Source organism: Bos mutus, chromosome 10 (assembly GCF_027580195.1).
Source record: "Bos mutus isolate GX-2022 chromosome 10, NWIPB_WYAK_1.1, whole genome shotgun sequence".
Classification (NCBI taxonomy): domain Eukaryota; kingdom Metazoa; phylum Chordata; class Mammalia; order Artiodactyla; family Bovidae; genus Bos; species Bos mutus.
Window position 1 is genome coordinate 62,357,325 of NC_091626.1, and position 22,944 is coordinate 62,380,268.

Genomic DNA, 22,944 nt, shown 5'->3' on the forward strand with positions numbered 1-22,944 from the left:
GTATTGGAGCTTCAGCTTCAGCATCAGTCCTTCCAATGAATAGTCCAGACTGATTTGTTTTAGGATTGACTGACTTATCTCCTTGCAGTCCCAGGGACTCTCAAGAGTCTTCTCCAGCACCACAGTTCAAAAGCATCAATTCTTCAGCACTCAGCTTTCTTTATGGTCCAACTCTCACATCCATACATGACTGCTGAAGAAACCTTCAGTTCAGTTCAGTCGCTCAGTTGTGTCCGACTCTTTGCAACACCATGAATCACAGCACACCAGGCCTCCTTGTTTATCACCAACTCCCAGAGTTTACTCAAACTCATGTCCATCGAGTTGGTGATGCCATCCAGCCATCTCATCCTCTGTCATCCCCTTCTCCTCCTGCCCCCAATCCCTCCCAGCATCAGGGTCTTTTCAAATGAGTCAACTCTTCGCATCAGGTGGCCAAAGTATTGGAGTTTCAGCTTTAGCATCAGTCCTTCCGAAGAACACCTAGGACAGATCTCCTTTAGAATGGACTGGTTGGATCTCCTTGCAGTCCAAGGGACTCTCAAGAGTCTTCTCCAACACCACAGTTCAAAAGCATCAATTCTTCGGCTCTCAGCTTTCTTCACAGTCCAACTCTCACATCAAACATGACCACTGGAAAAACCATAGCCTTGACTAGATGGACCTTTGTTGGCAAAGTAATGTCTCTGCTTTTTTATACGCTATCTAGGTTGATCATGCTGTCTAGGGTGGTCATAGCTTTTCTTCCAAGGAGGAAGCGTCTTTTAGTCTCATGGCTGCAGTCGCCATCTGCAGTGATTTTTGGAGCCCAAGAAAATAGTCTTTGACTGTTTCCATTGTTTTCCCATCTCTTTGCCATGAAGTGATGGGACCTGGACGCTATGATCTTAGTTTTTTGAATGCTGAGTTTTAAGCCAGCTTTTTCCCTCTCCTCTTTCACTTTCATCAAGAAGCTCTAGTTCCTCTGCGTTTTCTGCCAAAAGGGTGGTGTCATCTGCAGATCTGAGGTTATCGATATTTCTCCGGGCAATCTTGATTCCAGCCTTCTTAAGTCCTTTTTTCCTGCTCCTCTGCCCCCTGGTTAGGATAACCGCGTCGCAATCTAGGGCTCGGATTGGCTGGGCAGGAGCCGCCAGCCAGCACCGCCCCGCCCCCAGTCTGAAGGCCTCGCCCCCGCGCCCCCTCCCCGCGCGTCCCTCGGGGCTAGTGGCTGCCATCCCCCTTAGCTCCGCTGGAACGCTGTGCTCGCGGTCCTATCTCTCTATAAAGTTGTTGTTGCGGCTTCCGCCGCGGGTGGAGGAAGATGGCGTCGGGTGGTGGTGGCTGTAACGCTTCGGAGAGACTCCCTCCGCCCTTCCCCGGCCTGGAGCCGGAGTCCGAGGGGGCGGTGGGGGGCTCAGAACCCGAAGCCGGGGACAGCGACACCGAGGGGGAGGATATTTTCACCGGCGCCGCGGCTGTCGTGAGTTCTCACCCTTCGGGGCAGGTGGGGGAGCGCCCCGAAAGGAAAGAGAGGCTAAGCGAGGGTCGGGGAGGCTGGGCAGAGCGGGCCTGGCAAGACCTTGCGTTGGTGACAGTAGTCGTGGCTTGGGTTCTAGGTGAACACGGAGACGGAGGACCTTGGCTTCCCCACTCCTGGGCGGACAGTAAGAAGTGAGGGGTGTGGTGGCTTCTCAGCAGAGATCCCGGACAGCTAAGAGCCGCCAAGGCAGGCATTTGGCCCTGCCGTGTGGTGACCCACGGACCCACGGGGCTGTTTTGCTGGTGGTTATCCTGCCCAGCTGATTTAATAGATCAAAATAAGGGAATGGGGTGCTGACTTTCCTTTCTCTCACCTTACTGTACCAAGGATGGATGAATGGTGTTATCTGGAGTTGCCCAGGATAGTGACCTGTCCACAAATCCTTTCCTTAGCTCAGTTTGTTGTTCTTTAGTCGCCAAGTCGTGTCTGACTCTTTGAGACCCCATGAACTGTATCCAGCCAGGCTCCTCTGTCCATGGGATTTCCCAGGCAAGAATATTGGAGTGAGTTACTATTTCTTTCTCCAGGGGATCTTCCTGACCCAGGGATCAAACCCTCATCTCCTGCATTGTCAGGTGGATTATTTACCCCTGAGCCATCAGGGAAGCCCCCTTTAGCTCAATGTGTGTGTTTGCGCTCAGTCCTTGACTCAGTAGTTACCAGTTATTACTAAAGGCCCATTCTGGATATTTATGAGAATTAGGTTGACTCCTTTGATCTCCAGGAAAATTCTGCCAGATGTTGGTTGAAAAAAAGGTCCTGCCATGTAAATCACTACATAGAGAAAGCTCTGTCTCTTGTAAAGGGATGTGTGTTTAAGTACCTCACTGGGAGCAAATCTGTAAATGCAAGGAGGAAATGGTGTTTTTCATAGTAGTATTGGATGTTGCTGCTGCTGCTAAGTCGCTTCAGTTGTGTCCGACTCTGTGCGACCCCATAGACAGCAGCCCACCAGGCTACCCCATCCTTGGGATTCTCCAGGCAAGAACACTGGAGAGGGTTGCCATTTCCTTCTCTAACATCTGGGTGTTAGGTATTGGGAAAAACTAATCTTTATATGTGGAATGCGGAAATCAGTACAGTAATCAGTTCTGGAACCGGTGGAGATGTTTGGGTCTGTTTTAGAAGGAATACTGACTCATATTGTTTGGTACAGTTAGTTGCAAATTGAAAACTTCTTAAGTGCTAGGAGTGAATTTATGTGTTTTTTTATCTTGGATAATGCTTATCTTCATAGTAGCTACACAGTATGTGAATGAGTAAACAGCTTTAAATTCTTTATGCAGGCATGCATCTGAGAAATTTGAGGCTTGTCTCATGTCAGAAAAAGTTTGTTTCATCACAGTATCTTCTGGGATAATTAATAGAATTTTCCATGTACTGATTTAGGAATTAAGTTCATAATCCCATCTAAAAAGTATTTGCTGATGCTAATATAACAACTCAAACTATCTAATGAAGTCTCTGTTATTCCAGGAAATAACTTTTGCTGCTGATTTAGTTGTTTTCTATCCCATTTAAAACAAATCTTTAGTCTATTCCTTTAGTAATTCTCTTATAAACCATGAAGAATTCCCTCATATCAGCCATTGTTGATAACTGCTGGGCTGGTAGATAAACTGAACATCTAAAAATTGATACTCTGGCCCTGAAAGTGATTGGTCACATAGGCAAATGATGATTTATTTTTCAAAAAAGACCCTGGAAGGATGTGGTTTTATTTTCCTGAAGTGCTCTAAATAAGTTCAAGAGATTGTGATTTGATTGATCTCACTAGTTTACTTCCCAGAGTTTTTGCTACTTCTGTCTCCTAACACAGTGAAAATACTTTGCATAATTTTCATCTAAGGGAAGGAAGAGGGGGTCAGAGTGAACTTGTTCTACCACAGAAGGTCAAATTATTTTTTATTTAGATTTTGATCCAGGAAAATTGAGTTGCTGAGGGACCTAAAATGCTACCTATAAATTTATTTTAGCAGCCTGTCCTGAAGTTAATCTTCAGGATTCCAAGACCCCAAGATTCCTCACCAGTTAGGGTGTTAAATAGTCATTAATACAGATTATATTATCATAAAGGCTTTACTTGTGAGCCAGTGTGAGGACATGGATTGCAGTGCTTCTGTATCTTAAAATCATTGAAAAATAAAGTTATAAAGTGGGCCTGAAGGCTGATTTAAATCCAGACTCTGTTACTTGCTGGCTTAACCTTGCACAGGATACTTACTTTGTATAGTTTTCTCGTGTGTAAAACGTGAATAGTCAAGAGTATTTATGTCCACTATTATTGGGAGGATTAAATTAGAATACCTGTAAAACACATAGAACAGTTGAGCATTTTGTAAACTGGAATTACTTGAAGAATTAAAAAACCCACAAAATCTAATAATGGGTGCTCACTTCGGCAGCACATATTCTAAAATTGGAATGATACAGAGAAGATTAGCATGGCCCCTGCGCATGGATGACACGCAAATTCGTGAAGCGTTCCATATTTTTATTTGGCAAAACCAATACAATATTGTAAAGTTTAAAAATAAAATAAAATTTAAAAAATAAATAAAATAAATAAATAAATAAATTGCAAAATCAGGATTGCAAACATTAAAAAAAAAAATCTAATAATGGAGTAGAAAAGTTAATCCTAAAAATGATTAGTATCAATCAAACTAGTAGTAAGATTGATTTGATTAAAAGCCCTCAAAGTAGGCATATAATGACTTCAGTGGCATCTTACTGATATAAGTTTATCTTCATACTGTGTTTTGTTGCATGTTGGAGGCAAAGAAAGGAGCACTGAAGAACTGAGAAGCTGAGGCATGTAAATTTTAAAACTCATTTATGGTATGCATGTGATTTCCTGGACATTGATGTAACATCTGCTACTGTTAATCATCCCATCTGCTCTCTTTTAGAGCCCAAGAGGCTTTGCTAATTCAGTAATAAAAATATGATTTGATTTATAACTGAAGGAGCTGCCCATGATGTGCATTTTAGGATATACAAACCAGTTATTTGAATGGGAGGTGTACAAGCTTAATCACTCAGTCATCTTTGGGACCCTTCGGACTGTAGCCTGCCAGGCTCCTCTGTCCGTGGGATTTTTTGGCGAATACTGGAGTGGGTATCTATTTCGTCCTCCGGGGGATAGTTCCAACCAAGGGATGGAACTCGAGTCTCCTGTGTCTCCTGCATTGCAGGAAGATTCTTTACCCACTGAGCCATCTGGGAAGCCCCCAGACTGGAGTTAAAAGAATTATTAAAACAAATCTGAAATCATTGTCTTAAACCTGAAAACCAGCTTGGGGAAGGTCTGATTCTTAAGAATACTTAAGGCCTTACCTTCTTTATGCCTCTTACTTTGTGGTCTTAGGAATTAAATGGTCTAAAATTCTAAATATGTTACCTGAGTCTTTGGACCTGAATCTAGATATGTATTGATTTAGTTAAAACTTTCTTAGTTCTAGAAAAGGGTTAATTTTTCCTTTAGTAAAAGGAGAGACTAAATTGGAGCCACTCTTTGGGTCTCCTAACTCTTAAAATTATTATGTTGAAAAGACTAAATGATATACATATTTTTACATCTCATTTGACCTCACTGGTCTTATTTGCATACGGCATCTGGTCCCATCACTTCATGGGAAATAGATGGGGAAACAGTGGAAACAGTGTCCGACTTTATTTTGGGGGGCTCCAAAATCACTGCAGATGGTGATTGAAGCCATGAAATTAAAAGACACTTACTCCTTGGAAGGAAAGTTATGACCAACCTAGATAGCATATTGAAAAGCAGAGACATTACTTTGCCAACAAAGGTCCATCTAGTCAAGGCTATGGTTTTTCCAGTGGTCATGTATGGATGTGAGAGTTGGACTGTGAAGAAAGCTGAGGGCCGAAGAATTGATGCTTTTGAACTGTGGAGTTGGAGAAGACTCTTGAGAGTCCCTTGGACTGCAAGGAGATCCAACCAGTCCATCCTAAAAGAGATCAGTCCTGAGTGTTCATTGGAAAATACTTTGGCCACCTGATGGGAAAAGTTGACTCATTTGAAAAGACCCTGATGCTGGGAGGGATTGGGGGCAGGAGGAGAAGGGGATGACAGAGGATAAGATGGCTGGATGGCATCACCAACTTGATGGACATGAGTTTGAGTGAACTCCGGGAGTTGGTGATGGACAGGGAGGCCTGGTGTGCTGTGATTCATGGGGTCACAAAGAGTTGGACACTACTGAGCGACTGAACTGAACTGAAACCTGAATGATAAAATTGTTGATAATAAGTTCTTTATCTGCCCTTCCAGAAGTTCTGATATGCCCATCTCTTTTAAGCAATATGTCAGGATCACCATTAGACTTGCCCTCTGAATAAGAGAACTATGAACAGCCTTGCTCATATTGAGAAAATGGAGGAAAACAGAGTAATGATATCCTCCGTTCAAATTTTGGCAAATCTGGTGACTTCTTTGTTTGATGATTTATTACACCAGTTAGATTTTCCTCACCACTTTTACTCTTAAATTGAAACCCTCATAATTAGAGAAATGGCCAAAAAAAAAAAAAAGAAACAGGATAAAGACAAAATAGCAAGGGATTTGAAAAGTCATATCTTAAAAAAGATTGCTTTTGGCTAATCAAGACTTATTTACATATTCCCACTGGTGTTTAAGACTAAAGAACAATATCACTTGGCTTTTATTGGTAGTCAGAAGTCAAGGATAACAGCTAGCTTCTGATTGACAATGTTTTATGGGCTGCAGAGAATTATATAAACCAAAGTTATATATTAACATTTAGACAAAAAAGGACATGGTGTTTTTAGAATCCAGTCCTACCTGTATGATCAATATACATGTATCCCTGGAGGGAATTGTGGTATAAAACACAACAAAAATTTATCATTGTGACCATTTTAAATTGTATACTTTAGCAGTGTTAAGTGTACTCACATTTGTGTGAAACAGATCTCCTGTAATTCTGAAATTCTGTACCTGTTAAGTAACAACACCCCTTATCCCTCTCCCCTTAGCCCCTGGTAACCCCATTCTCCTTTCTGTTTCTATGAATTTGACTGATTTAGATAACCTCATATAATTAGAATCATACAGTATTTGTCTTTTTGTGACTGGTTTATTTCCCTTAGCACAGTATCCTCAGGATTCATGCATATTGTAACATGTATCGTAATTTCCTTCCTTTTTTAAGGCTGAATAATATTCCATCGAATGTGTTTACCACATTTTTGTTTATCCAAACATCCCCCAGTGACATGTGGGTTGCTTCTACCTTTTGGCTCTTGTGAGTAGTGCTGCTGTGGGTGTGCAGATACCTCTTTGAGACCCTGCTTTCAGCTTTCAGATACATGTACTCAGAAGTGGGTTTGTTGGATCATAAAGTAGTTCTATTTTTAAGCTTTTGAGGAACCTCCATACTGTTTTCCATGGCAGTGCACCATTTTACAATCTTAGCTCTTTTTTAAAACCAGATTATTTCCTTTAGAGTATTTACAGGATAACTTTTTTAGATCTGGATGTACTTTGGTAAATTCATTAAAAGCCCTAAGGAAATTGATAGTATGGCTGGCAATATTTTAATTCTTTGTTCGCAAAATATATGATGGCTATTCCCAAAGGTGTAACATGTCCTGAGTAAGTTTCTTGATGCTGTCTCTTCTCTGTTCCTAATCAGACTTCTGAAAATTAATCTATACAACAGTATATTTTAAAACAGATTTATTGCTTTGTTGCTTTAGCTAATGGTATAGTCATTTATGACTAATATTAGTAAGCAGTCATGGGTAAGTGTCCATCTAGTGTGTGGTATTTTCTATAAGCATGTTGTCTCAAACACTTATTTTTGGAACTGACATCACATCAGGTGGTCAGATCTGATCAAAAGATCAGAAGTCGAAATGACACATTTTCCACACAGGTCTGATACAGATGCTCTTGGAAAATCAGTAACTGGTATTATGGCTGAAGATTCATTTTAATGCTCAGCTCAAATTGTAAACTTCTAATAAGTTTAGATTTTTCTGAAGTACATAGACTCATTGGTTTCGATCATAGACTAGTACTAGCAGTTAGCTTTCAAGATTATGGAGGAGAAGCTAACAAAAGTAGTTATAAAGCACTTTTGGAGGAAAGAGCATGAGAGAAGACTTTTGAAAATGATAAGAACCCAGGATGGCAGAGGGTGAGATGGTTGGATGACATCACCAACTCCATGAACAGGAGTCTGAGCAAGCTCTGGGAGTTGGTGATGGACAGGGAAGCCTGGCGTGCTGCAGTTCATGGGGTTGCAAAGAGTTGGACAGGGCTGATCGACTGAACTGAGTAAGAACCCAACTTAAAATTTATTTAAAATTAGAGTTTGGGGCTTAAGCAAGAAGCAACTCGACTGAACTGAGTAAGAACCCAACTTAAAATTTATTTAAAATTAGAGTTTGGGGCTTAAGCAAGAAGCAACAAGGTTGCAATCTGATTTCTAGTTTCTGTAGGGAGTTGCTTCCCCTTTGCTTATTCAGATATCAAGGTAGTTCTAGTGTCTTGGCCTCTTGCTGTTTGGTTGGCAGGGGAGAGAGGAAAAAGAGCACTCTAATTTCTCTCCTTTGATCGTCAAAGCTTCTTAGCCCTCTTTAGTAATTGCTGGCATAAGTAAATCATGAGTTGTTTATAGTTACTAGAGCAAGTAGCCATAAGTATCTCATTTCTGGGAAAAGCCTGTTGCTCAACTTTTTCTGGCTTATTCTTTTGCTTAGTCAAATGGACATCTGGGGCTTCATTTCGCTTTCAGAGCAGATTTGAACTGGATTCGTTTTGCTTTTTCAGTTTAGAAGCTAATGTACCATTAGTACTCTGATCCTTCTGCAATTTTGGACCCTTCTAAACTTAGAAGGGTCCAAATATTAGTTTGAGATACCAAAAATTTGGTATGGAAATTACACCAGAGGATTCAGTAGAATATCTGTAGCTACATTTTGTTATCTCATGGATAACCTTTCACTTTGAGGTCTCCACTGCGCTTGTTCATAGTTTTCCTTAACTAGCTCAATACTCAGCCTCAGACTTAGTTACCCTTCTGGTTCCCCTTTTACATTTTCATTAGTCTTAGAGGAAGTAACTCAGAATTTCTTTATCTTTTGTATGTCATGGACTCATCAGCAGTCAAGGAAGCCTATGGACCCATCTCAGAATAATGTTTTTAAACATATAAAATACGTAATATTACACAGGAAACCAGTTATACTGAAATCTAATTATCAAACATTAAAACAATTTTATATTAGTAACATATGCTTTTTTAAAGTGCTTTAATTAATATCTAGAAAGTGAAAGTGAAGTCGCTCAGTTGTGTCCGACTCTATGCGACCCCATGGACTGTAGCCTATCAGGCTCTTCCGTCCATGGGATTTTCCAGGCAAGAGTGCTGGAGTGGATTGCCATTTCCTTCTCCAGGGGATCTTCCCCACCCAGGGATTGAACCCAGGTCTCCCGCATTGCAGGTAGATGCTTTACTATCTGAGCCACCAGGGAAGCCCCATTAATATCTAGGGATAGGTCTAGTAACCGTGATTTTTAAATGAAATTTTGAGGTCTGTAACTATAAGATCATATAAAAATATCTAATTTCTGTTAGTTATGCTCAGGTACTGCTATTACTCATAATTTGTTGCCTATCTTTATAATTAAAGAAAATGCTGAATTTCAGTTAGAGGTTAAGGAAAAATAAATTGTAATTTTATTCTCATTTTAATTCATAGACCCCCTCCTGAATTGTGTGACTCAGGGACCCCAGATAAGATTCCCTACTTTAATTCCTTAAATTATGAGGTGGGGGTAATACTGTGAAATCATTTGGGTTAGTTGGATATTCACCCAGTTTGTAAAATAAGATGCATCAAATCCAGTGGACACTAAATGTCCATTCTCCTAAGCATAGGCACTTTTAGTGTATCTGTGCCATTTTTGAAATGTGGTGTGGAAAGGAGTTGCTACTTGTGGTAGGAATCATGACTGCCTCCTCCCCAACATGCCTACTCCTAGTCTCAGAACCTGTGAATATTTTATATTACTGAGTAATTAGGGTTGCTAGTAAGCTGATCTTGTGCTTGGTCACTTCAGTCATGTCTGACTCTTTGGGACTCTGTGGACTATAGCTTGCCAGGTTTCTGTGTCCGTGGCATTCTCCAGGCAAGAATACTGGAGTGGATTGCCATGCTCTCCAGGGGATCTTCCCAACCCAGGAAGCCCTGGCTGACATTAAGGGAAATTATCTCAGATTATCTGAGTAAACCCAGTGCAACAATAAGGATTCTTTAAAAATGGCAGAGACAGAGAGCGACTGCCTTCAGGCGAAAGGCACAGAGAACTGTAGCATTTTTGCCTTTGGAAATGGAGGAAGCAGCCATCAACCCAGGAATATAGGCAGCTTCTAGAAGCTGGAAAGAGCAAGGAGACATATTCTCCCCTCAAACCTCCAGAAAGGAATGCAGACCTAATGATACCTTGATTTTAGCCCAGTGAGACCTGTATTGACTTCCACTGATGCTGCTGCTGCTGCTGCTGCTAAGTCGCTTCAGTCATGTCCGACTCTGTGCGACCCCACAGACGGAAGCCTACCAGGCTCCCCCGTCCCTGGGATTCTCCAGGCAAGAACACTGAAGTGGGTTGCCATTTCCTTCTCCAATGCAGGCAAGTGAAAAGTGAAAGGGAAGTCGCTCAGTCGTGTCCGACTCGTAGCGACCCCATGGACTGCAGCCCACCAGGCTCCTCCATCCATGGGATTTTCCAAGCAAGAGTACTGGAGTGGGGTGCCATTGCCTTCTACGATTGACTTCCACAGACTAGAATAAATTTGCATTGTTTTATCTGTTCAATGTGCAGTAACTTGTCACAGCCATGATAGAAAACTAATATACTGCCTCCACTTAGCTCATTTCTCCCCAGAAGTACATGTGGCAAAAGGAACAGTATCTCATGATTCCAGGGTAATTTTTAAAGACTTCATGGCTGCCGTAGTTTCTGAGGTTGACTTATTCCTAGCTGTCCTTGTCACACCATTCTGTAGCTCCATTTTGCCTTAACTAGATTATCCTAATTTTTCCGTTGGAAAGTGAATATATACCCTTGTTCTCCAGAAATGCTGTTACCAGAATTTTATTATATGGATTCATCCTCTAAATGCTATTGAGAATTTCAGCTATATGATCCTTCTGCAGTCCCTGGAATGTAAAGCAGCAGTTCTTCCTGGAGCAAAGAGCAGTTGAGCAACATGAGAAAGAATTACAACTAGTTAACCTGTACAGAAGAGACCTGGAATCACAGCAGTACTTGGCAGGACTGAATGACTGTGTCAGCTCTGAGGGACAGGAAGCCCACATCTGTCCTTCCCTGAACTAACAAATTGTATTAGTAGCCTGAGCCTCATGGTTTGAAGCTGGTAATTGGCAAGGAATACCTGTTTGCTCTTAACAGAAGTGCTATCTTGCTGGCAGATGTTTCTCGGGCCTCTCTGAGAATTAGGATTAGGCTGTCTTGTAATTATAAACAGAAGCACTTGAACTTTTTTAAATAGACTTATCAATAGAACCACCTGTCGGAGTTAACAGCCAAAGAGAGTCAGCAACCATTGAATATTCTAAACTAAGATTCTGTCACTAAAAGAAAGAAGGCTTCCTTTATTAAGAAAAAGGGGAGTGGGCAGGGGAAGTAGGCAGGTCCATTCTTTGGCTTTATTAACTACATCATAAGCAAACTATATTCATCACAGAAAATAGTCTTATCTCTTGCCTAGAAATTTAACCCCCTTCAAACAGAGTTTTGTGACTTATTGACTATTAAGAGATTTTTAAAATATGGATTATAAAGCAAGCCTTATTTTTAGTATTGATTTTGCCACTCTGTAATCAGTGTGCCTTTGCCCCACAAAATGAGTCTGTGAATCTGTTTCTGTTTTGTAAATAAGTTCAAATGTATCATATTTTTAGATTCCACATATAAGTGATATTATGTTTGTCTTTATCTGTCTTACCTCACTTAGTATGAAGATCTGTAAGTCCATCCAATATGGTCAAGTATTCATTGTATATATTTACCACATCTTGTCTACCCATTTACTTGTTGATGGACATTTAGGTTTCTTCCATGTCTTGGCTATTGTATATAGTGCTGCTGTGAACATTGGGGGGAGGGTATATTTTCAAATTAGAGTTTTCTTTGGGTTTATGCCCAGGAGTGGGATTGCTGGACTGTATGGCAAATCTATTTTTAGTTTTTCTAGCAATCTGTTTACTGTTCTCCATAGTTGCTGCATCGATTTACATTCCCACCAACAATGTAGGAGGGTTCTGTTTTCTCTACACCCACTCCAGATTTGTTCTTTGTAGACTTTTTCATAATGGCCATTGTGACCAGTGTGAGGCAATATCTCATAGTTTTGATTCACATTTTTCTAACAATTAGTGATGTTGAGCACCTTTTCGTGTGCTTGTTGGCAATCTGCATGTCTTTTTAGATCTTCTACCCATTCTTTGAGTTTCTTTTAAAAAAAATTTTTTTTTTTTTTTATTTTTGGCTACATCAAGTCTTAGCTGCAGTGATCGAGTTTCTCTCTAGTTGTGGCAGGCTGACTCAGTTGCCCTGCTGCATGTGGGATCTTGGTTCCCCAGCCAGGGATCGAACCCACATCCCCTGCCCTGGAAGGCGGACTCTTAACCACTGGACCACCAGGGAAGTCCTGGGTTGCTTGTTTTTTGTTGTTGTTATTGAGTTGTATGAGCTATTTATATATTTTAGAAATTATGCTCTTGTTGGTCTAATCATTTGCAAATATTTTCTCCCAGACAGCTGTTCTACCATTGCTCCAGAAAATGTTCTTAATCTTTAAACTTCCAAGTTTAGATGGTAAATCAGAAATGTAAAGCTGATTTTATTCGTCTCCATGTCACAAGAATGGGTTCTTCTAGGTGTTGTTTAAAAGGGGTAAAGTCTAACCAGTGCTTTTCCTCTTGCTTTAGTCTCTCTGGTGAGCTACTAGTAAATTATATTGACGTACATATATTCTTAATGTATCTTGAGGTTTCATCTCTTCTAGATCTCCATCTCAAGGCAACTGGTATTAGTGGGAACTGAATTAAGAGAAGTCAGATGGGTTTTCATGAGATTCCCTTTACCAGAGCGTGTATCGGACGGAAATGTGTATGTAAGAAAGCGGTTGGCAACATAAGAGGCAGAAAGGAAGTGTGGGGTTTGGTTTTGGTTGTTGTCTGTCTCTCTGCAGTGATTTTTTTGGTTGTCTTTTTAAGATTGTGGAAGCAGCTAGAAGACAGAATCAGTGTCTCTAACAACATTGGTAACATTTAAGCATATACAACTAAAAGCTCATTAAATTTTATTACCGTAAACAATTTCAGTAGAAACCTTGTTTGCTAGTATCAGTCTATGTATTGGTTACAGTTTATTCCCCTGAGGGTGGCACTGATACTGGGATAGAGCTGTTGGCATGGCAAATTCAGAGCACCCAGTAAGTCTGTCATTTCACTTCATCTGGTCAGAAAGGGCCTGTTTCCAAGGAACAAACACCCTCAGATTTGTTAAGGAAGTATTTCATAAAAGATCCCTTGAGTCAGGTCTTTTAACTGATTTGGCTTTGGGGTCTGACTTCAAAACTTTCTAGTATGACACCATGGCTTTTGAAGCCAGATTCCCAGCTTTTTGTTCATTTTCTACACAATCCAGCTTTGTTCACTCTGGTACCAGTCTGGGGCCTCACCCCACCCTTGTTTGTAGCTGCTCACTGAACTTTTGATAAAAGCCATGGACTGACTGTATTTTCACCATATGCCCATTGGCTAAGCATGGCTGGTTTTTCCTCTGCTAGCCTAACACGAGTCTGGTTGAAAATTGTTTCTCTGTAAGTTAAGGGTGAAAAGATGAGTTATATTTACAAATAACATTAGACGTAAAATGTTACACCTTCTTTTGCCTGTGAGGAGGGTTGGTAATGTCCATACAATTGAGCATCAATGAATGGTTTAGCTAAGGCCACAAAGTAAGTCAGGATCAGAGCTTGAATTCTGGACCTTAGTGTGATATGCTGGACACTAGAATGTGCCCCATCAGCATTTGAAAGAGTAAAGGTCATCAACTAAGGTTCTTCTGAAAATAATCTATGTATACACATACCCACATTGGCATCATGTGCCTTGGGGTAAGGCAGTTCAGCAGGGTTATAGTGTTAGAAATTAATACTAAAATGTATGAGTTTATTTTAGCTGTGATCACTCAGGCCAGTTACATTACTAGTAACCATCTGTTGCTTATTGAACTAGCTGACTAGTGATCCTGTCTTCCCCTAAAAACCTGGCGGAACCACTGAGGGATACATCAAAAGTCACTTTCTAGGTTTGTTTGTTTGGGGGATTTTTGGGGGTTTTTTGCCCATGGTGAAGAGCTTGCAGGATTTTAGTTCACTAGTCAGGGGTCGAACCCATGTCCCCTGCAGTAGAAGCACGAAGTCTCAACCAGTGGACCACCAGGGAGGTCCTCTAGGTTTGTTTTTAATGGTACTGTTTTATTCAAAGTATTTCTTTGTTTTCAGAGTAAGCCCCAGTCTCCAAAGAGAATTGCTTCCCTTCTTCCCATCAACAGTGGCTCCAAAGAAAATGGGATTCATGAGGAACAAGATCAAGAGCCACAGGATCTCTTTGCAGGCAAGTATAGACTCAAAACTTAGCTGGGAATCTTCTAACTTGCTGAATTAAAGTAAAAAAGTTGTGTCTATATGAGGAAGACTCTTTGTAAGATGCTATTGTGGAGGATTCCAAAGGCAGTACCTGTCATCAAGATACTTACAGGTTTAGTGAGTAAAACATAAATAAACAGTTACTTAATTGAGTGATGCGAACTTAGAGGGGTCTGAGAGGAGACGAATGCAGTGGTTTCAGATTTTATGACAAAGATTCATAGTAAGAAATACACTTTCTGTCATAATTCAAAATATTTATATACTTATATAAAATGAAATCCGAAGTTTTCATGCATGACTTGCCCTTACTATTTTCCACATAATCTGAAATTTTCTATTGTTTCTCTTTTTTTAAAATGCTGTTTGCAACCCACTAAATAGCTATCACAATTCCCCAGTGAACGACAAGCTGCAGTTTGAAAAACACTAGGACTGAGTTTCTCAGTCTTGGTACTCTTAGCATTTTGGGCCCAATAACTTTTGTTGAGAGGGACTGCCCTGTTCTCAACAAGGTACGGTCATCCCCCACCAACCCACCCCACTCAAAGACATTCAAAGACATTTGGCAATAATTGGAGATGTTTTTGTTTGTCACACCTGGGAGTGCTGCTGGTTCCTGCTGGTAGAGGCTGTGGATGCTTCTAAACACCCTACAGTACACAGACAGCTGTTCAGCAAAAGAATTATCCAGCCCAAAATGTCAGTAGTGCCCTCAGTAATAAGCTCTGGTCTACAATGATCTTGTAAGACTTTTTGAAAGAAGCAGGGTTTATGTCAAAAAAAGAGAGCGTGCAGATGTTTGGGCAGGGAGAATCGATAATATGGTGTGTTTAAGGGACAGTAAACTCAGTGGGCCAAAAGCAGGGGCTTCTTAGAGATACCGTGGAAGATAAGTCTGGAAATGTTCAGGAGGATTTTAGACAACAATAATAGTTAGAATTTGAATTTTCACCCTAGTGTCAGTTCAGAGTCATTGGTTTAATTGAGTTTTGAGTAAGGAAAGTGAAATGGGCGAGTGGTGAAGGACTGACCTGGTAGACTTTTTACATAAAACGGATTGTGATGGACAAAGACTGGAGATGTCAGAAAGTGAAAGTGGCTCCTTGTCCAACTTTTTGCGACCCCATGGACTATACAGTCCATGGAATTCTCCAGGCCAGAATACTGGAGTGGGTAGCCTTTCTGTTTTCCAGGGGATCTTCCCAACCCAGGGATCGAACCCAGGTCTCCCACATTGCAGGGGGATTCTTTACCAGCTGAGCCGCAAGGGAAGCCTGGAGATGTCAGAAGGCATCTTACAAATTAGTTCAAGGATGAAATGATAAAGGTAATAGAAATAGAAAAGGAAAAATGAAAACTTTTCAAGAAGTGAAATCAACAAAATCTGGTATTGGTGATAAGATGTAACGAGTGAACAAAAATGAAGATTAAAGACAAAGTCAAAAATTTCAAGCCCAAGGATTGGGAAGAAGATGGTACCATTTTGAGAACTACATTCTGCAGAAGAAAGTATCTTTGAGTTGGAGAGTGGGGAGTGTGAGTTTGGGTTTTAGATTTTTAAAGTTTTAAATGCAAAGGGAAATGCTCAGGAGGTGATTTGAACTATAGTAGTCTCCCTGGGCAAAGGAGTAAGAACTGGACATATGGAAATCAGTTTCCTAGAGGTGGTGATTAAAGCTGCCATGTAAATGAGACCCTCAAAGGAGAGAATGACAAAGGAAAGGAAGAGATGAGAGGGCGGAGTACGATAAGGTCTTGGGAGGACTCTCACATTTGAAGTCATTGGAAAATTAAGACATGAGAAGAGTTTAGAAGAAAAAATATAAAGATTTCAAAGATTTTGCATTGCTTTCCTCTCTGAAACTTAAGTGCCTGCTATTTATTCTGCTAATGTTTATATTTTAGATAAAATTTCTGGAGAAGAAATGGAAATAATAACCTAGTTATGGCACATTGCACAGGAGGTTTTTTTATCTTTGGGAACTTAACATTTATATGATTTGCCCTTTAAGGAGACCTGAAATCTTAGTGTTGACTGACTTACTCCCATGGTTGGGTTTTATATACACAACCATGTAGAAGATCTTTATTAGAGACATATTTATTTCTAATGAGGGTTCTGATTTACTTCATTCCCAGCTGTTTTCGTAAGTGGCCAGTGCCTGCCTTCACTACTAAGAAAGGAACATAAGATATCTATGGAAAGGAATGCTTGCAGTGATACATTTAGTTTAGGATTCAAGTAGTTTCTCAGATGTGGAAATTTAAATAAAATACTCTTGTTATTTTCCACTTGATTAGTGGTGATCAGAATCTCTATGGTGGAATCCAATGGCTTTTCTATTACTCCTACCTAGAGAAGGCAATGGCACCCCACTCCAGTACTCTTGTCTGGAAAATCCCATGGATGGAGGAGCCTGGTGGGCTGCAGTCCATGGGGTCGCTAAGAGTCGGGCACGACTGAGCAACTTCCCTTTCACTTTTCACTTTTATGCGTTGGAGAAGGAAATGGCAACCCACTCCACTCTTGCCTGGAGAATCCCAGGGATTGCCTGGAGAATCCCAGGGACGGGGGAGCCTGGTGGGCTGCCGTCTACGGGATTGCACAGAGTCGGACACGACTGAAGCGACTTAGCAGCAGTAGCAGCAGCAGAGTCCAGAGAAAAGGGCGCACCAGTGGTTAGGACTCTGCCTTCACTACAAGGACCCAGGTGGTATTCTTGGACAGAGAACTAGGATCTCAGAAGTTGCACAGCCAAAAAAAAAAGAGAGAGAAAACCATTGTTGATAGGTGTTGTCACATGATTTTCAATTAAAAATTCGCACCTCAGGCTTCCCTGGTGGTCCAGTGGTTAAGAATCCGCCTTGCAATGCAGGGGACACCTGTTGGATGGGAAGATCCCACATGCCTCAGGGCAACTAAGTCCATGCACTGCAACTACTGAGCCTGTGCTCCTGGAGCCCTTGCTCTGCAGCAAGAAAAGCCACTGCAATGAGAAGCCCAGGCACCGCAACTAGGGAGTGGCCCCTCACTCTCTGCAACAGAGAAAGCCCATGTGGAGCAGCAATGACCCAGTGCAGTCAAAAATAAGTAAATAAAAACATTTTTTTAATGCACAGCTCTTCAAAAGTCTTTCAGTAGCATACTCTAATAAGCTTAAGGTTTTAAATGTTTAAATTTCCTGTTCCATTTTTCAGTCACATTTATTGGATTCATAACTTAAGTATTTGTGAGGTGCCTGCATGATGTGACTATCTTAAACATACTTTAGCTGGTTTCTTACTTCAAAGATCCTATCATCTTAACATGTTCATTTTGCATGAATTTTTGTATGTATGTTTGTCTTTTTCCTGATAAGTGAAAAAATCCTAATATAATTCCAACAGTTTGGCAACCTTGTTTATAGACCTGATTAACTTTTAATGATTATGACATTGATCTAGGACTTGGTTATGCCTTATAGAGCCCTCTCAAAGAAACTGCTTTCTTTAAATTCCCTAAGGCTAGAATTGGATACGTACTGACCAGGCCAAACCCAAATGGATACTTATAGTTTTCTTTATTAAAAAGAAAAAAAATCTGAGCCGTTTAGGTTTTGAACTTCTAGCTCCATTGCTTCAAGTTGAGAGTGCATTCTTATCACTGGTGTAAGTAATTTTAATGCCTAAAAATGGTACATAGTGCTCTTTTAAAAATCCCTTCTAGAACACTTAGGGAATGAGTTGTTCTGTTTTCCCAGATAGACAAAGGCACTTCTTAAGCATGTGTTTTTTTTTGTTTTGTTTTTTAACTATTTTGATCAAAAGAAATTTTTAGATATTACAATGTCTTTTTAGTCCTCTTGGACAGTGTATATTAAACATAACTTAATCTTTGCAAGATGATCTAAAACTGTAATTGTGAGCAATTCATAAACTGTGGTAAAACAACAGTATCATCCTTAGATGTGGCAAATAGTGCTTTTCCCGTGTTACTGTGTTTATCTTAGGTCCATTTATTCTAGCTTACAGTTTTTCTGACTCTTCCTTCATTATAAAATATCAACTATTTTTAGATGCCACAGTGGAGCTATCCCTGGACAGCACACAAAATAATCAGAAGAAGGTGCCAGCCAAAACACTCATTTCTCTTCCTCCACAGGAGGCCACAAATTCTTCTAAGCCCCAGCCAAGCTATGAGGAGGTGAGAATTTGTGCTATTGGTCTTCTTTGGATGTTTAGGACTGTGCTGCCAGTCTGAAGTTCAGTTGCTTGAGTTTATTTATAACTCTTGAAGAAGACCTTTGTGGTTAATGAACAGCCAGAATCCAGTAAAGGATTCTTTCCTGGGTAGAGTGTCTGTTATCCAGAGGATAGCACAGAGGCTTTCAATGATCACTAGTGATATTTAGTGTCCAAAGCTCCTATATTCAAGAGTATAGTCTCTCCCCATTCCCTCTTTAGCCTGAAAGAGGCAAGTCTTCCAAAACCTAGTAATTACTCATTATGATCAAAATAACGTTTTAAGAGAATAGATGTAATGAAGACCTTTGAGCGAGCACCAACTTAGAATTGTGGAAGTTGCTTCATTGAGATTGTTAGGAATGGACACAGCTGAAGACTGATGTGTAGAAGGATATATCCTGATATTATCTTGATGTAATATTAATACAGAGTAAAATGAATAGCCTTTTTTGGGGGTATCTTACTCTCATTGTTTGTTTTCTCTTTAAAAGCTAGAGGAAGAAGAACAGGAAGACCAATTTGATTTGACAGTCGGTATAACTGATCCTGAGAAGATAGGTGAGTGTACTTGGGACTCCTGTGATGTTCAGATGTGGCTGTGAAAAGCACAGTTAGCTGGTTTCTAAATGGTTACCTCCAGAGCTGAACCAGCTGTGTGAAGTACTTCATCATCATCTTTCCTATGAAACGATGCTCTTTGCTATGCTTCCAAGGCCAGAAACAGCATTTAAGCTGTTTATTTAGGTTTTTCTGGGCTTTAAGAAGAAAAATCAGAAAATTAAATACTATTGAATCCCTTTTTAAAAACCCCACTTTGCCTTCTCCCCGAATTGTGGAGACCATTTTATTCCCTCTTGAGATAAACTCCATGTAAGCACCCTAAAAACACATTTTAAAATTTGGAGATGCTGGATTTATTTTTCCCTTAAGACATTTGGATTTCTTGTTACATATCATTTATTATGTACTCTTGATATTCTAATAAGGTGAGGAAGTCTTCCACTCTCTGTCATAGGTAAAGATTAAAAAATGCAGGTTGAATTTTGGTCAAATGAAAATTAGATTTTCATAACTTTGGTTAGAACATGGATTTTTAGGATAGCCTTCCTGTGTCACAAGTTTGTGAGACCTTAGTGAGCAGAGAGCAACAGGCCTTCAACTTTCCTTGTTCTAGGTGTGGTCTCTATGAGAAGAGGCTGCACAGAGCTTTTTCCTCCTATTAAGTAGGGGTGATGGTTAAAAGGAAAAAGGTGATTTCCAACCCTTTGTCTGTTCTGAACTAGGAATAAGAGTCTATAAAAATCTGATTAGACTTTGTGCCAAAATGGTTTGTTGTTAACTGTGGAGTTTTACTTTTCCTAGACTGGTGCACTGGTAGGATGTTCCTGAGCATCCTATACGGTTCCCTGGTCCAGCAGTAGAGGAAACTGAGAACCAATAAGTGAAATGTAGCTTTCCCGTCAGGTCACAACATATGGCCTTTGGTAGAACCTGGACCAAAACTTTGAATTACATGTTTAGAATTCTCTCTTACCTCTCTAATATTTATGAATATTTTATAAGTACATTGATTTTAGGCTAGTTATTAGCTGCTTTACATCCTTGGTAGAAGAAAATAAATCATAAGTAAACACTGTTTACTTATGATTTATAACATTTTATAAGTCATGATGTTTGTACCAGGAGAGGGAAGGAATATGTTAGTTTCCTAGGACTTCTGTAATCAAGTATCACAAACAGTATAGCTTAAAACAACAGAAATGTATTCTCTCAGAGTTTTGGGGGCCAGAAAGTCTGAAATCATGATGTTCTTGAGGCCATGCTCCCTCTGAAGGCACCAGGAAAGGACTGTTCAATGCCTCTCCCCTAGCTTCTGGAGCCTCAGGCATTCCTTGGCCGTAGCTACATCACTCCAGCTCTGCCTTCACTGTCACATGACATCCTCCCAGGGTGTCTTCACATCATCTTTGCTTTCTGTGTGTCTGTCTCTGTGTCAGAATTTCCCTTTTTTAGGTGGCACCAGTCATACTGAATTAAGGCCCACCATACTGACGTCTTTCTCCCTTAGTTACTTTTATGCTGCTGCTGCTGCTGCTAAGTCGCTTCAGTCGTGTCCGACTCTGTGCGACCCCGTAGACGGCGGCCCACCAGGCTCCCCTGTCCCTGGGATTCTCTAGGCAAGAACACTGGAGTGGGTTGCCATTTCCTTCTCCAATGCATGAAAGTGAAAAGTGAAAGTGAAGTCGTGTCCGACTCCTAGCGACCTCATGGACTGCAGCCCACCAGGCTCCTCCATCCATGGGATTTTCCAGGCAAAAGTACTGGAGTGGGGTGCCATTGCCTTCTCCGAGTTACTTCTATAAAGACCCTATTTTCAAATAAGGTCACACTCTGATGTACCAGGGGTTAGGACGTCAATATAATTTATTTAGGGGGACAGAGTTCAACCCATAACAATAATTTAAATGTCCCATGGATCAGATTTATTTAAACAGAAATCACTTTTGGTGATAAACCTTCATCCCCTTGCATCATCATGTAGATTCTTAGTCACATCACTGTCGAGAAACCAGCTACTTAAAGCATTTTCAGATTCATATTTCAAGATTCACATCGATCTTTATAACAACACCTTCTGTTTATGTGGGCTGTTTATTCAACATGCGCTTCTCATTCCCACAAACATTTAAGTAAATTAGAATCTCACTTCTGCCAGGATATTGCTTTTTAGAGACTTGGCAATTTGCATGTATTATTTTCAGCTTCCTGAAATTACTTAGGAAATTAACGTAAATTTAAAACTGCTGCATTTCTGGAACATTTCCATATCTCATGAGGTCTGGACAGGCAAGTATGTCTGTCTGCTCAAACACTGCCTCAATAAAGACAGCTGGTAAGCAGGCAGAGCGTCTGAAGACCTCACTTTGCTATTGTGTCTTACGTACATTTGCACTTAGTCTTCCCTAATTGCAGGCACTAAATTATGGAAATGACCTTTTGGACATTTGACCATAACTATCAAACTGTGAATAAAAGTCTGAATACGTTTTCTATAAAGTAAATTTAGATTTTTTTTTTCCTTTTATCGGTGATAAACATCCTTAGTAGTATTAGGCAATACAGTTTAAATGGTTTAGAAGAGAACTAACAGTAGTAATCAATATAAAGTAATTTCTAAAACTTATATTTTGTTTTATATGTTGCTCTTTTGGCAGGGCTTGACTGGGTAAAGAACATAAGCCCTCTCTTCCTGTACAGTCTCCAACTTCTCTGTGTAATTTATAAAAGCAGTTATTCCTAGCCATCTCAGTCAGACCAAATTGTAATATGTGACCCTGGAAGGGTAGAACTTGCCCTCATCCCAGGGCCATTTCAGAGGCTTTGGCAGTTAGTCATTGTTGACCTGCATGTTCCTGGTTGGTGTGGGGAAGAGTCAGGGCGGAGAGGAAGGGAATGAAACCAACCCAACGCTCTGGAGCCCGGCACTGGACCTGCATCTGTCTCAAGTCCAATGTGTGTCTTTTCACTACTCACGGAGTTAATGGTGCCTTTATGTTCCTAAGTGGTAGAGGTTAGGACAGTACCACAGAGAAAAACAATTGCTTGAATCCCAAATTATGTAACAGTCAAAGGCTTTTTCAGAAAAATGATTCCTTCAGGGAAGAGAGATTTGTGTGACATCAGGCAGCCCAAGTGTCTTCCTGCCAGGCCCTTTGCTCTGGGAGAACATGCTAGATGAGAGGGGTCAGTGTCCCCCAGCTCGGGTGGAGGGGCTGGGACAGTATTTCTGAAAGAGCAAAGGGAGCCCAGAACTAGCTTAGGGTAGAACTACTTGTTTCCTTTTACATCATTTGCTTCCTTCTCCTCCTCCTGCTTTATACAGCAAGAGAATTGTTTGGATTTAGACAGATGTGTGTAACAAGCCCAAATATTGGCATGGTAACAACCAGTGGATTGTCAGTGTCCAGTGCTGCTTTGTGGAAGGTATAAATAGAGCCTGGCTTTGAAACAGGGAACTGACTCTCTTGTCTAACTCAAAGGGGGACTCAGCCAGCATCCATGGGACCATGATATGTGCCATAGAGGCCTCGAGGCAAAGTAGGAACTGGATTATAGTATAGGATCTAAAGCTTGGAGTTGAAACAAGAGTTCTTCTACACGGTTCCTGTGGCTACCTTATGATTCCTGGTTAAATGTTAGCAAGATTGGTCCTGCTTTAGTTCACAGAATAATCCTCTCCTGCTTTCTGTTCTCCCACAGGGGACGGTATGAATGCCTATGTGGCCTACAAAGTTACAACACAGGTGAGTCCAAGTGACCCTGCTGATGACCACCTTAATAGATTTGGGCGCACATACCAAGAAGGTCATCATTCAGATTATTTCTGGGTATTTCTTTAGTTTCTTTGTCAACATCTTCCTTCAAGTTTACTCAAGATGGAACAAGTCTGCATCCCCT

The 22,944-nt window shown here is 40.6% G+C and overlaps 1 protein-coding gene and 1 non-coding gene across 4 annotated transcripts in view; both read left to right on the top strand.

Moving 5' to 3' along the window:
- Positions 1 to 22,944, top strand: part of SNX1 (sorting nexin 1) — a 38,138-nt gene that overhangs the window by 1,854 nt on the left and 13,340 nt on the right. The window contains exons 1-5 of one of the 3 annotated variants that reach the window (XM_070378061.1): positions 1,225 to 1,486; positions 14,116 to 14,227; positions 18,318 to 18,445; positions 18,978 to 19,044; positions 22,747 to 22,790. In XM_070378061.1, coding sequence (XP_070234162.1) covers positions 1,304 to 1,486; positions 14,116 to 14,227; positions 18,318 to 18,445; positions 18,978 to 19,044; positions 22,747 to 22,790 — 534 coding nt within the window. In that variant the 5' untranslated portion in view covers positions 1,225 to 1,303. Of the gene's footprint in view, positions 1 to 1,224; positions 1,487 to 14,115; positions 14,228 to 18,317; positions 18,446 to 18,977; positions 19,045 to 22,746; positions 22,791 to 22,944 lie in introns of those variants that run through there. The other 2 variants (XM_070378063.1, XM_005894530.3) reach the window with 2 other exon arrangements.
- Positions 3,912 to 4,018, top strand: LOC138989659 (U6 spliceosomal RNA). The gene has a single exon (XR_011465906.1). It is a non-coding gene; the product is annotated as a U6 spliceosomal RNA (small nuclear RNA).